Here is a 15431-nt window from a genome sequence, read left to right as displayed (position 1 = left end):
CCACTTTTTGCTCAGATGTCATCTTGGGTGTGCAAAGTGGGGTCAAAGGTCATATTGTATACTGTACTTCATTCTGTATCTTCGTTACTGTATACGAAATTCGGTACCAAAGATGGCAGGTCTGACTCCCTTTTCTAAATGAGAATCCAAACATCACACAGCCAATGTCCCCTCAACACCGATAAAACATGTATGGTCATGCCTATTTGGATCAGGACTCACATCATTGATTTCCAAACAGATCGGATCACCTAATTTGTCAGTGTTGACAAATTCTAAGTCTAGTTGTTTTTAGGTCTATTTGAAACGTACAATATTTTACATTTGATGTAAGTATGTATTGAGAATGCAAAGCATACAATGTTTTGCATTTATAACGTAAGTAGGGATTGAAAATGCATAATTGTCAAGTAAGAGCAAATCTGCATATGTATGATGTGTATCAACCTCCCCATACCCCTTCCCCACAAGCACACAATATTACTACTGTTGTATCAGACACTACACTCTGTAACCAGCAGAGCCCAACACCATTCTTTTAAAATCGTGCTTAGTTCACTCGAGATATAAATGATTGTGTGTTCTTATGTATTTCTGGTTGTCATGCACCTTAAAATCAGCATTAGAATAAGCATTGAATTAATTAAAAGTGTGCACAAGCAAACTTGCCCATGGCCTAACAAGGTCTGCCTATTTGCCGATAATGCAATTTCCTACATGAAAAACGACGATCAACACCAAACGCAAAATAATGAACAAGAGCTCAGCAGATGTTTTCCAACACAGACAAATGCAAGGTACTGGCTGAGCAACGTCCCCTCGAGGAAAATCCATGAAGTAGGCCTACTTGGTGTAACTACCAAGAAGTGGACCCAATACATCAACAATACTATCAACAAACTATAACCTCAGCCCTAAAGTGGAAATGGTCCACAGAGGAGCTGCGAGATTCATTCTATGAATCGCTACCATAAAACATCCAGTGCCACCAAAATGCTGCAAGAACTTGATTGGACCACTCTACAACAGAATGACAGGCTAGTAATCAACGCGACCATGTAATTCAACATACACAATAATTTTATTCATCTCTCGACACGAAACAATAATATCAAGTCAGAGCTACCAAGTCTCACGCATTCTGAGTGAGACTCAAGCATTTAGGGACCATCTCACGATCTCACGCATGGCACCCATTTTTCTCACGCATAGGGGGAAGTATGCAACTTGGGCCTACAATAATGAGCACAGCCTAAAGGATCAAAGTGATATTTGCAATTGAAGGTATATTTCCCATTTGTCTTTCAAAATAAGTAAAAACAGTCACTTAAATATGAAACTGATTGCACCATTAAGAGCTAAAAATTGAAAAAGCTCCCTTCCGCGATACCGAGGGACGGGTAAAAACCCCTCCCACCCTCACTCGTGCGCCGAGATGCTGAGTCATGAAAATCTCACCCATAAAATTCTTTTGCACTTGGCATCCCTGTCAAATACGTTACCAAGTCGGCGAGAACCACCAGCATCTCATCATCATTCGTTCTTTCCGAGAAAAGTAAGGAGTTGGAATTCCCGGTCCTCGGGATTTGTTGCAGCGTCATCTGTAAGAGCTTTTCGTAACCGAATGACGGTTGATAACAGTCGTTAGTCTTTGTTCTTGGTATTTGCTATCTATGTGCGGGAGTGTGCTTGTAAATATTATTTTGTGGATAAACTGTATCGTAATGTAAATAACACACCAATGGACATAAATTGCAGTAAACGCACACAGTCTGAACGTTCAGTTAATTGAAGATGGCAGACTTAACTAGAAGAAGAAGAAAAGAAAAAGAAAAGAAAAAGAAGAAATAGAAAAAGAAGAATAAGAAGAGGAAGAAGCCATTACATGTAGCCCGGTGGCCCGTAGTCCCCAAATACAAATGGGAGGCTTGCACCTTAAACCCTTTCTGTACCAAAGAGTCTAATGTGCACTCATTTCTCACACATATGTCCAAAAATTAATGTGGCAAACAAAGGGTTAATAAGGAAAGATTCATTTTGTGTCAATGTTCCGCCACCAAAGGAAAGGGTAAGTTCATGCGTTGTAGCGAACCTTAATCCTATAGTATAATGAACGAGTACAATTACACATAATAATCCAGCTTTACCATAAACGACGACATTTCGAGCATGTATCTCAGTCATTGGGGTTTCAGCTATTATGAACCCACTTGCGAGCAGTTGCGTCCGCACAATTGCTTCTCGCTCCGCTGCACACTTTGGCTCACGAATTGTCCGCTCCATGGAAGGGAGTGGTTTTTAAAGTATTATTCAGGGTTCTTACAATACTTGCAAAATGCACTAGTAACGTGCGATGTTCAAGGGAATCACACATTTACGGTATGAATACATATTCTTTCTATACATGTGTACATTACGCTAGTACGTTGTACATGTACCTATTAGTGAATGCAGACACAAACCAGACAAAACCTCACCGTGAGCAGCGAGTCTTTTCCCGTCTTGTTTCCGGATGCGGACTCATTGATCAACGTGGATCGAAACTGTCGTGCCAGATTTCAACATTCACTATTGATACCAGCATATATTCGAAATGTTTCACCACATACTGGATGCGCTCGTATTGCTGGCGAAGATAATGTGGGCGAATTTGAAAGCGATATATCGCCTCTTCGTTCAGCCACCAAAAGTTTCTGTCGAGGGGAAGGTGGTACTGATCACGGGAGCCGGTAGTGGACTGGGCAGGGAGCTGGCTCTACGGTTTGCTGCTGCAGGAGCCCGCCTGGTGCTGTGGGACATCTCGGATTCAGGTTGGCCAATAATAAAGGACTTTTCTATGTTTCTGTGACTCAAATGAACAATGTGGTATACAATTGTATCTACCAAACACGGCTCAAACGTTGTTCAACCTCGTGGTTTAATTCTGCCTAATGAAATACTTTAGGAATTCATTACTCTTAGATACAAGCTGTTGATCATTTTTTTTTCTCCTGTCAAATTACCTTGATTCTCAAGAAGGTACGTTTAGGGGGGGGGGGGGAGAGTTATTTGGTTCAATGCTCTGTTCACTGACAGTATATAATTTACACCATTATTGTGTTAATTTAGATATTATATCTACTTTCAGAATCATATACTGTAAAATCGTTATTAATCGTCCAGTAATGATAAGTCCCCTGTTCTTTCCTTTCCCTATTCATCTGTAAGCCTATATACTTTTGATCTCTTTGTTTCTTCATGTCATTACATGATGCTGCTCTTGTGCTCAGTTATCCCTTTCCAACTTTCTGACGGGTTAAGGTAATCAAGCCACTGCAGATCTGATCAAACAGGCCCACCCCGACAAGGAAGTTCACCTTTACCAAGTTGATGTCTCCGACAAGGAGGGGGTTAAATCAACGGCTCTCAGGTGAATTCTTCAATGTCCTTCTATTGTTGATGCATTTCATACTAGTGCACCATAAGGCGTTTTCACATCAGCCCGATGTTTCGAAATAGCGCGCTATTTTCTGACGTTGGAAATAAAAAAAAAATCTCGAGCTTGGATTTTTATCGGGCTGATGTGAAAACGCCTATAGACAATATAAAATTCAAATTCAAATTCTTGAAATTCTTCAGTCGAAAAGTATTTATTGCAATTGACTGACAAGTTGCCCTACATCGACCTAGATAAGCACTGAATTGATCAGTGTTTTAGTTTTAGTAGCCATGATAAAAGAAATAATGGGGGGTACGTACTCGAGGAGGATTCGAACGTACGACCTCCAGATCTCAGGACAGGCGTCATCTCCTGGACCACTAAACCCCCGAGCTTCCGCGTCACAGCAAGTGTTGGTTCTAATCTTTATCACAAGCAGTGGGTACTGCGTAATTATTCAAAATCGCTAAATAATGAAATTCATGAAACACACCACTGCATCTGTTTTTTTTTTACTTTGACAACTATTTCATGCAAGAATGAAACAATAACTATTTTAATTCAATCCAAAAAAAAAAAAATGATTTTGCTGACATCCTTGCAGATATTGCATACAATGTATTCCTACTCTATTAAATGTTTGTAATGACCTTTGGAAAAGATATAAAGAAAGAACAAACCAACAAATGGTAGATAACCAAGAAAATTGTGAAACATGTTGTTGAATGCGGTACAGTTCTAACGTGCTTTAGAAATTCATTGGATCCAAGGGCATGTTTTCCCTGTTTATTTAATGGAAATAGAAATAAAATTGAAATTGAAATTGAAATTGAATTTGAATTTGAAATGCAGGTGGATTATAGTGTCGTTATGTCAATCAATTCTCAATGGTGTTTACAAAACAATTTAATTCAAATACCTTATACAAAATGGTAAATGGTGTGGCAAGTGCATGATGCTGTTGGGACAGATTTCACAAATAGAGAAAAGAGTTGTGTTCAGTAAAATGAGGTGGGTTAAACTGAGCATCTCGTCTTCCGAGAAATGTATGTAAGGTTAATAGTACGGAAGATTTTCGTCTTCGTCGCAGGCGTTGAAGGAATACGATTAAAGGAGACATCCATATGATTTTCAGACTTTTACATTTGGACAACTATTGATTGACTTTACTGAGTACAGAGTTTTAGAATTCATATTAATTGGGAAGAGGAATAAAAATAATGTTTTCAAAATCTATAACAAACTGCAATGAACAAGGATACTAACATGGCAGCCTCTCTATAAGAATGCATGAGTTAGAGCTCAAGGAAGCAGAGCAAAAGAAGACATGCATAGATTCTACACAGGTAAACTTGTAAAGCAAGCGGTATTGTAATTAAATTACATTGCTTCATTTCTGAAATAATGTAACTCTTGCTTCTTTTTTTTTGCTCAAGGACTACAATAAATTCCACAAATCTGTATTACATGGATCTGCCTATTAATATGTCCTACATGATGAAAAATTATGAACATCGTCTGGAAGGCCCTTTAATCTTTTGTAACACGAAGCGGGATAAAACAAAGAGGACTTGCGAAATTTCGACCACAACCCCTTCTGGCCCTCGCCGTCTGGCAAAGTAACAGTTTTCGAGCGCTGCAGTGAACCGTTTAGTAGCGTTAGGAAAATTGTACTCGGAGTTACGCCATTGTTCCCCTTCGCTGGAGCGGAGGACGCGATATAATAATTGGTCTACGCGTTAGCACTTCAGTCAATCATTGACGTTCCCGCCAGAGAGATGGGCTACATCTATTGTTCTCGGACATGTGTTAGAGGCTGTTGCGGTAATGACGTAGAGGGTGATGCTAATGAAGAAGAGGTATATGAACAAAACGGAGTAAACAATGCGGCATGGCGAGAGCCACAGTATAATATTCTGTCGCTATGGAGGCTGAACAACCTTGTTTCATCGCATCAATAAAGACCATAACGTCATTATTTGTTTTATAAAACACCTAGGTGTATAATTCCATCCACTGTCGTCAATCAAATAATATGACAAACGCTTTTCAGGCCATTGCGACCGGGATATGGGATAGAAAGAGAGCCCGCTGGCGAAGCATTGTACATGGGCCTATATAGTTGGTGGCGCTATGAATTATCATAACCAATCCGAAACACTTTATTCCCATAAATGGATAGACCGATAAGCGTTAGCAATACCTTCTGTCATAAATGTGATGTGATATTCATACCTCTGTCTCTCGGCATACGAGATAACGCAAGAAGCGATTAATAGAGGTTCACATAATGTGCAGCGTGTGTTCATAGTGACGTAAGAAAGAAACTGCTATTAGCTTCTGAGGTCCTGATATCAAAAGGAAAAGGTCAGAGGGTCAAAAAGACTAAAAACAAGCTTAAACTTCCAGGGACTCCATAGATGATCAGATTTTCACTTAATGTGCACGGTGTGTTTATAAGAAAGTCCAAAAGATACTTTTTAATGTGTGTGTGTGGGGGGGGGGGGTCAAAGGACAAAGGTCATGTGGTCATTAAGGACATAAAACGAGCTTGATTTTCCAGTAACTCAAGAATTGGTTATCTGATTTTCATCAAGCCTCAGGGTGTGTTAAAAATGTAGTAAGAAAAATGTTAGGGGGTTATAAGGTCAAAGGTCATAAGAGATATATAATAAGCTTGATTTTCCAAATGCCCGGATGATCAACAGATTTCCACAAAACATGCATGATACGCTTATTATGAAATGCAAAATTAAGATTCAATTTGGAGGTCATGAGGTCAAAGGGCAAAGACCATGGGTCAAAAAGGACACAAAATAGGTTTAATCTAACAAATAACTCCAGAACAGATATTCGGATTTTAATCAAACTTGCAGCGTGTCTTTATAAGGAAGTAAAAAAAGAAACTGTTAAATTTGGGGTCATAAGTCAAAAGACAAAAGTCATAGGTCTTGCGATCTTGTCCTTGTAAAGGACATGAAAAAGTGAGATTAAATGTCAAAGGTTATAGGGTCATAAACGATATGGAATAATAAGCTTATGATCTCCCTATAACTCAACAATGGAAGATTGAATTTTCACTAAACTTGCCTCCGAAATGTATTATGCTCCTATACCTCTTTGTTTGTGCTGAGGAGTGACACAACAATTGCTGCGGTCTTATTTTGCGCCAAGGACTTAGGGTTCATGATAGGGTTGTGATTAGGTTTAAGGTTAATTTTGATGTGAGGATTACGATTAGGGTTAGGCTTCTTTGTAGAAAGTATAGTTGCTTGGCGTACACATATTTCATTGGAACAACTGTCGCGGGAGCAATTGTCATGGAACCGTGTTGAGTGCCTCTGAAATAACAATAATATTTCAGTCAGGTCTTCTTTCTCCGAGTGCTCCTCTAGATTTATAATCATTGTCATACCTGATCAGACTTATCTAACTTACTTTGAAATCAAATTTGTTAATCTAAATGTTAACAAAATACTTTTACAAGGTGCGACGTTATTATGCAAGAAAAAATAAAAATATGATAGTATACAACATGCACGAGAGAAAGGTTTAGAAGGGAACAGAAGTGGAGATGTGCATAGCATAGAGATGTATACTAAGAACACTAGAGGGCGGACTCCGTAAAATCCCTGTGACCGATAGAAGGAGGCGTTCGCCATTTTGGTCCGGGCAAATTTCGACTAGCGACCGTACCGATAACGTGTAGCGCTACGGAGCATTCAGGGAGATCGACGACGGGATGCAACGGCAGTAGGCTGGCATCTATGCCAAGGTCTCCATCGGAGTTTGGAAATCGAAAAATGTTCTTAAATTCGCAAATTCTACTTAAAGTAGCATAGATCTATGTTGCAAAATGCCTGGTTCATGTGCTGCTTTTGGATGTAGAAACAGGAGAAAAGAAGGGGAGCGGAGATTCCTTTCACAAGTAGGCCTAACTAAAATTACATTTATAGTGTGTGTTAAACAGATTGATTCAAGGCAAAAAAAAAGAAGGAAAACGAAAAGAAAAGGTCTTGCAAAATTCGTCAGGGGCACTCCGCCCTCCCTCAGCTATTCTCGATTTATTGCTACTATAATATAGATAGCTAATACAGTACATAACTATATGCAAGGTCGGCGGAACGGGGGAGGGGGCATTTGCCCCATTTCAAAAAAAAAAAAAACCTCCCCTTTTTAAGTTAAAAAAGTGCTCATTTCTAAGTGCCCTATTTGGCCATTGAGCCCCCCCCCCCCCAAAAAAAAAAAAAAAAAAAAAAATCGTTCCTCCACCCTTTGCTATACCAGCAGTTAATTTCACTAAGATAGTGTGAGAAAAGCTCAGAATACGTAATATATGCCTGGTGACAGGACATATGCTCCGGCATTGATATCTTTCTGAAAGTAGAATTACCATCATGGGTCTGATTGCATGGGCTTTTGGTTCTTGTAAGAAAGGCAGGGTGAGGATTAGGATTAGGGTCACCGTGGGTGTTATGATTTGGGTTAGGGTTTATGTAAGCTTCAACATTAGCATTTCGAGCTTGAACATCAATATGTCATGGAACCAATATGCCTACACGTACTTATAAAACTTTATTTCATTTCCACCACCACCAGAAAAAAAAAAGAAATACAATGAAACACTCGTATACACAGATAGGACTATAGAATGCAGTCCCCTCATACAGAAAAAAAAATATAACTGCAAAAAAAAAAATGCAAAAATTGACGCAGTATACTGTATCACAAGGGGCATCCGGCAGTCTAGAGACCAAGAGAACCCTTTGTATTGCATGGACCATGGTCGTGTTGGTCGGCTTGAAAGTATTACCTCGTTGAGAATAAAGTAATTTTTTTATATTTTCATTTTCTTTACCACTCACAATAAGAGATTGCTAGCAACTTAAATTTTTGAGTTGTTTCCTTCTCTCATCTCCGACCCCCTAATCTTTTTGCTGAAAGGCAATACGTGTTTGAGCGCTTGTTGTATACGTGTTCACGTGTCCACCACTACTGCGCTGCCCGGACCGATGCTTGTTTTTGCCCGGACAAAGATGGCGCGCGGCCTCTTCATCTCGGCACACGAGCACTGCGTACGCGCCACACGCAGTCCGCGCTCTAGTATATTATTAGTATACATCTCTATGGTGCATAGTAACACTTTGAGTAACACTCCACTTATCTTTCTGAAGGGCGCAGAATGAAGTTGGACAAGTGTACATGCTCATCAACAACGCCGGGGTCTTGGTGGGTGAGACTATCTTGGAACTGACGGAGAAGGAGATCGAGAGAACAATACACGTCAATGCAATATCTCAATTTTGGGTGAGAATTTAGGACTATCCCTTTTTGTTGTATTATAATGTTTTTTCTTTAGGTTTTATAATATCCACTGGCTTTTTCGTGTCACCTGCATGGGGTTATAAGAACAACTAAAAGGATTATTGTCGTTGTTGTTGTTGTTTTATTTCAACGAGATAAAATACCACTAAGCGACAAAAAGAGGTACAGTACAAAGATAATATTCACAACGAGGGAAAGAACAAGTACGCTTTATCCATCTGTTTCACCCTGAAGTTGTGTGAACTAGCTCACCTGACGAGATTTTCACCTTGTTCTATGTGAGAAGTGAAGTAGGTCTTTTCCATGATGTGGTGTTAGTTGGGATTATAAAATGGGTTCAAGAATGTAGCCAATTGGAAGCGCTGAATTGAGTCACGTGTGCGTGCATTAATTTCTCACTAACATACACGGCCTGACGTCACAATGTTTACACTAGCAGTGAGCACTCAATCAGTTGTTACAAGTGCGTCGCCCGCTACTATACGCGCTGTCAATCCTGTAAACAACTTCTAGTTCGGGCTGCCGGCCGGCCTTTCTTGAGCATAACATGTGGCGTGCGCGTACGTATACTCTTATACGTACAGTACTTATATGTGCGGGATTTCCGAGTGCGACGTGCGTAAATGTTTGGGACGAACATCTTCGGACATCTTGACTCTTGAGCGAATGCTACATGTAGCTGACTGGTATTGACCCACAAAGGTACGTGAAAAATGCTCTTAGTTTTCGACCCATTTCATAAAACAAATGAAGCACAGGATTATTTCGTGGCGTTAGGTGCGCCGAGTGCATGTTGCACCATTGTCAATACTCGAGAGTGCGCCGCACCTTCACTAACGCACTCTAACCTGTGCATCATTTGTATACTATCGCACACATAGAAAGTCCATTTTACACCGTATATCTGAATATCTGTATGATTTGCATGTCTTCAGCAAAAGAGACATCTCTTAAAAGGTAGATAGACGTATGTGAATGATACAAAAATGACACAAACAGGTACACAAGCAATTGCTAAACACAAATACTGAGTAAAAGGAGTAGAGACTGACAAAACAGTAAAGACAGCTAGCCGGCGGAACCGGAGAAGGGGGGGGGGGGGGGGGAAGGTGCCGGCGCCGGGACCCCCACTGATTTTTTTTTATAACACACAGAAATAGGAATGCATAGGGTCTAACTAATTCAACTTATACCCCTCCCCACCTTTTGTGTGTGTGTGTGTGTGTGTGTATGTGTGTGTGTGTGTGTGTGTGTGTTGTGCCAGAGGTGGCTCGAGCTGATCAGTAAACTCACATTGGGTAAGACTTTTTTTTTTAATTTGCTTGTATTAGATGAAACCCGGAAGTGGCACCAGAAATATAAACTTGACCCCCCACCCGTATCATAACAATCATAACAATTTGGTAACTCAAAAGACAAACAGATAAAAAAAGATAAAGATATCTAATGGAGACACTTAGAAAGACATGCAGGAGAAATAAAGTTTGAAACTATGGCAAAATAAAGGCCTGGGGGTGGTATGATAAGAATCAGATAGGAATAAAAACGATGTACTGGCAAAATGATGGTCATGAAAGTGAAAAATAGCTTTGCTTTACCAGTAAGGGTTCGAATGATGTGAGCCCCAATATGGTTTATTTCCATGTATCACATGGTGAGTAACGGACTCGAGAATCAATCGTGCCCCTTAACTTCTCTTTTCAAAGGTTTCATTTTAGTGAACTGCTGCAGTTAAAGTCACTTTTTACAAAGACTGTAAGTTTTGCATTAACGAGTTCTCTTCTGTTGTATAAAAAAAGGGGGGACAAAGGGGATAACAATATGAGGAATGTGTAATCCTGTTGATTATAGTTTAATAACATTGGCTATCATTTAGGGCTGAGGGTCATGAGTAGTACTTGTACGTGAGAAAAACCCCTCCCAATCAACCGTTTGCTTCATTTATTATTTCCACAAACAAGTTTACAAAGTCAAATCAGAACAAACCAAATAAAATACCACCGAATGTTTCATCTATCATTTTAAAACCACTGATAGGGAAAGAGATCCTCATCCCTGGTTTAACCCTCTGCATACAATGCTAATTGTTTTGTTATTCGAAGTTTGCGTATTGATATTTCATCCTTACCACTTCAGCTCTCATTGCAACGTATAATTATAACAAGGTTCCACAATATTATTTTATACTCTTTTCAGTTACTTTGTCTTGCTTATGGAACCTCATTCTCTGTTCCCAAGGAAAGTAAAATGTCTATGGTCTTTTCGAGAAATGAAATAAAATTTGAATAGGTTTCTGTTGTGAAATAGGTGCACCTTTGATTCATTCACTTGGCACATATATATAATACAGGATATATATATATATATATATATCCTCCTTAGAAGATCTTCTTATCTTCCATATATATATATATATATATATATATATATATCTTCCTTAGATGGTGCGAGCTTTTCTGCCAGCCATGTTGGAGGCGGACAGCGGTCACATCGTCACCACCTGTTCCACAGGTGGTGAAGGTGGGATGCATCGAGAGACGGATTACTGCGCGTCCAAGTTTGCCGTCTTCGGATTCGACGAATCGCTGGAGCGTGAGCTGAAGGATGTGTACAAGAAGTCTGGCATCAAACAGACCCTTGTTTGCCCACACACCATGGATACGGGATTGATACATTCTATAGAGCAAAGGTTCGTGACATAGTTTTATGGCTTACGATTCGAGTAGCGAAGTGATATACTCATTTTCTTATTTTCTTCACAAAGATCCACAAACTGTACAAACAAATTTGAATGATTAATCATTTGTCTTAGATAGTTGGATGTAGAAAAACTGCTGAAAAAGACACTTTCTCATTCATGTTGTGACCTCAGACTAAAGAATAATGTAGAAGGAAAGCTGTTTCAGAAAATATGAAAAACTCAGGATTGACTCGCTTGACCCAATCCACCTTTTTTAGTCCTCACGTGAAATCAAGGGGTGCGACTTTTTGTTCGTTTTGTGATGCACGGTCACATATTTATTCTGACACCAAAACTGTCAATCAATCAGATTCCTAGGCTGGAGCAGTGTCACTGAGGCAGCAGATTTTATCGTCGATCAGGTTCTGAGGCAGGCCCGCTTCGTCTACTTCCCTCGGATCTACCGTTACGTCTCCTTGGGGAGAGGGTATGTATCATTGTAGATCGTTGGTCACATGCCGGGACAAAGATTGGTCATGTGACTGACAGACCCTTTCACATTCGATAAAGCAGTAGCTGCATTTTGATTGAAAATCACACGAAAGAAAAACTGTTTCCGTTCTTGTCAATGACCGTTTCACATTTGCAATCTTAGCTGCATATTCATGTTTGAAAACCAAAACATATTATACCAAAGTCAGTAAACAGGGACAGCTTGTTGAACAGTGTCGTGTGGCATTTTGCGCACAGGAGCAAGAGCTTTCCACAAGTGTATATAGGGCAGTTAATCCGCTGACAGACATTTAATTCGTCTTGTCTGCCATTTGCCTCTTTACATTCATGCAACAACACAATTGGATAGTTCCTTGGATTCCAATTGCATGATGTCATAGTCTTCATTCAGTTTCTCCACCAACAGCAGGCAACTTTGTTATCTTCGAAAAACCTAATCAGAGTTTGCAGCCAGAGCAATCAAAGAGACCGTTAGTTATTTTGTTTATTGAAAAAAGAGGGGAATGGAAGAGTTCGCAAAAAAACCGATAAGTCCATCTTTGAAGATTTTGAAGTACGGTCTCTGTCAATAGAGATACAAAATAATTACCTTCTGTATGATATATTGGTCACTACATATAAAGGTACGTTTTTGAAGTTCTGGTCAAAAGAAGCAAAAATTTCCTTATTCTCTCTATTTTTTCTTGATCTTTCCAATATCTCCATTTTGGCAAATATGGACTAATCGGTTTTTGCTAACTCTTTCAATTACTACACTCGATGCACTTATTCACTTTCCTTAAGCATTGCTTGGAGGCAGTATTCAGGCTTGTGGAAATATTTCTTTTCTTTCTTAACTTATTAATTCAATTATTTATGCAGTATTTCATTCATTTGTATTCATATCTTTATTAATATATTTGATGTGAAAGGAACATAATTATTATTGTATTATTGACATTACATTGAAGACGTTGTCATCATCAAGGTATTATGATTGCTATTTTCATCGTGATGTCATAATTATGATGATGATCATGATTCACATCATTTGTACAGCGCCATATATATGTTAGAACATGTATGAACATTCACAGGCCCAGACTCCTCCAAGACAGTTAGCAATTGAACGCCTGATGAAAAATGTGAGTTTTGAGTGAGGCTTTGTCAATTTCACAAAGAAAATATGGGAGGAAGTTCCAATGGCGAGGACCGATAGAGGAAAATGCCCATTCTCCGTATCCCTTGAGATGTGTGATGGGCACCTGGAGAGTAAGGCCAGATGAACGAAGGCCAGTATCACAGTAATCATCGCTTTTCTTATCATCATCATCATCATCATCATCATTTCTAACGTTAATAGGCATCTTTGATAATACTTCATAATCATCATTAGGTTCTTTTGCATGATAGCGGTAGCAATTTCGTCATTTTTCCCCCGTACAGACTTCTTCCCTACGAAGCTCGCATGGCAGTGATGGAATTCATTAACATTCAAGTCTCGTCTCAGAAGGCATCCAAGCCACACAAAGAATGACTAAAAGTATAGCAGGATGAGGAGGGTATAAATAGAAATTTTTCGATCTCACGTTATGGATGTGGACGTCGACGTGATGACGTAATTTTAAGGAACTATTTCCAAGTTCTCCAGCATGTCCAACGCCAGGACCAAGAACACGTGTTCAGATGATTTCACGTCCTCCTAGATTCAGTACGGGCGGGGTTGACGGGAATGACGTCATCGCTTGGCACGCCAATCGTCAGCCCGCTAGAGGAGACGGGGCCATGACATCATAACACTTTTGCCCTACTATCACTCGACTACAACCCTGAGGCAAGATAGACGGAGCTGCACCTTGTCACATGATATGCTTTTCACCAATCAGCGATAAAAATCTCACTTATGAGGTATATAATTGCAGGAATACGCTAAGCTAATACCGTGTACTGAGTACTGTATCCAGTGATGTGCGCCGCACACGTACACACGAGCAAGGTAACCGTATACTCTGCATTGTTGAATGCCTTACGGGTTGTCGCAAAAAAAAAAAAAAAAATAGAGCATGCAATTATCCGATATATAAAAAAAAAAGAACACAAAAAACCGGTTAAACAATTGACAGTCCAGGAAAGTCACACTCATGTGGCTGTGTGGCTGAGTTTCTTCTTCCACTGGGGGCACCATGGTGGGGCTTGACCCAAGATTAAACTAAACCTCGCTATCACTAGTATTAGAATACAAAATTAAACTTCATGTCTAGCTAAACCATAGATGAGTATAAAATGAAGAGCTCAGTTGCAACAGGTACTACATCAATTTTTAATGAAAATTTACTTTTTTGTCTTTATGTACTCATTTTTATGACCTCTTTACACTTATACTAACAAAGAACTGAATTTCCAACCAGAAAGTGTTTAAAAATTACATTAAAAAATCACTTAGGTTTCAAAAGGTACTACATCCACTACGATGACATCTTCGGGAAATTGACCAATCAGAGAGCAGTATTGACTTGACCCTCTACCATTGTCTCCTGACTTAATCTGTAAACAATAGAAGTTGGCTTTTGGCTTTTGGCTTTCTGTTAAAATCACTATGCAAATCTGACAAATATCTAGAAAAAACTCGTCACATTTTGATCAAGAAATGGAGGAAAATGAAGGTGACAGCAACGTAGTCATGTTTGAGAAAACATTCTGATTTTTTTTTTCAGCATAGATTTTGACACTTTATTCTCTATCATGAACTATTTTTTCTGATTGATGATTATTATTTTTTGGTACTGAAAAATATCACTGTAATGTTTAAAATTCTCATAAGATCCTTTGTGGGGATATTTTTGAAAGAGCTCCCTTTGGAGACTTCCGATATGAGCTGCCTCCTGGAGACATTATATGTTAGGCCCCTATATCTAATATCCGTGTGATATCTTTAAGATCTATATTATGTGTGATTTTATGTCAGTGTTGTCTTGGGCAAATAATTTGTTTTATAGGGCCCCCTTTTTCTCTCTCTTCTTTTCTCTAAATATAACAGAACAAACTATAGATTGTATGACAAATTTATAAGTACTTTTCTTTCAAAAGACCAGTAACTGCTGCATCATTGTACAGACATGACAATTGCACACAAAGCTGTGACAGAAACCAAAAATTTACTCGGCTCGCAAACCCAGTGGGGAATATCGCTATTGTCAATCACCACGTAAAATGCGAAGGTACATGTAACAAAATGGAATTGCAACAAACACTTTCATTGTGCTATGGCATTCGGCAATTTTTAATCAGTTTGGGCGGTTTCATGCGCCTTTTACCAGAATATGAGAACTTGGCACCGTTCCTTCGAATGAGTCGGGCGTACGAACAGCTCGGGCACATAACTAGTGATGTTTTAATGGAAATGTAATTCTTTTTTTTTTTGTAATTTTATATTCTGTCTTGTGTAATTGTGCCTTGCGTATGATATATTGTTTGTAAGTTGTTGATGTGTAAGTTTATTAAGAATGATTAAGAAAT

At 39.2% G+C, this 15431-nt stretch overlaps 1 protein-coding gene across 1 annotated transcript; it reads left to right on the top strand.

Moving 5' to 3' along the window:
- The first annotated feature begins 2593 nt into the window (after positions 1–2593).
- On the top strand, positions 2594–13452 carry LOC139734370 (short-chain dehydrogenase/reductase family 16C member 6-like). The gene is made up of 6 exons (XM_071645164.1): positions 2594–2810; positions 3301–3409; positions 8593–8725; positions 11185–11432; positions 11794–11910; positions 13362–13452. The coding sequence occupies exons 1-6, from the start codon at positions 2594–2596 to the stop codon at positions 13450–13452; spliced, it is 915 nt and encodes a 304-aa protein (XP_071501265.1).
- Positions 13453–15431: the final 1979 nt, after the last annotated feature.

The sequence above is a fragment of the Diadema antillarum genome, unplaced genomic scaffold (genome assembly GCF_040938485.1).
Source record: "Diadema antillarum isolate AM-2024a unplaced genomic scaffold, OU_Dant_1.0 scf00000026, whole genome shotgun sequence".
Taxonomy (NCBI): domain Eukaryota; kingdom Metazoa; phylum Echinodermata; class Echinoidea; order Diadematoida; family Diadematidae; genus Diadema; species Diadema antillarum.
The sequence above is the reverse complement of the archived record's forward strand: the minus strand, read 5'-3'. Positions and strand labels throughout refer to the sequence as shown.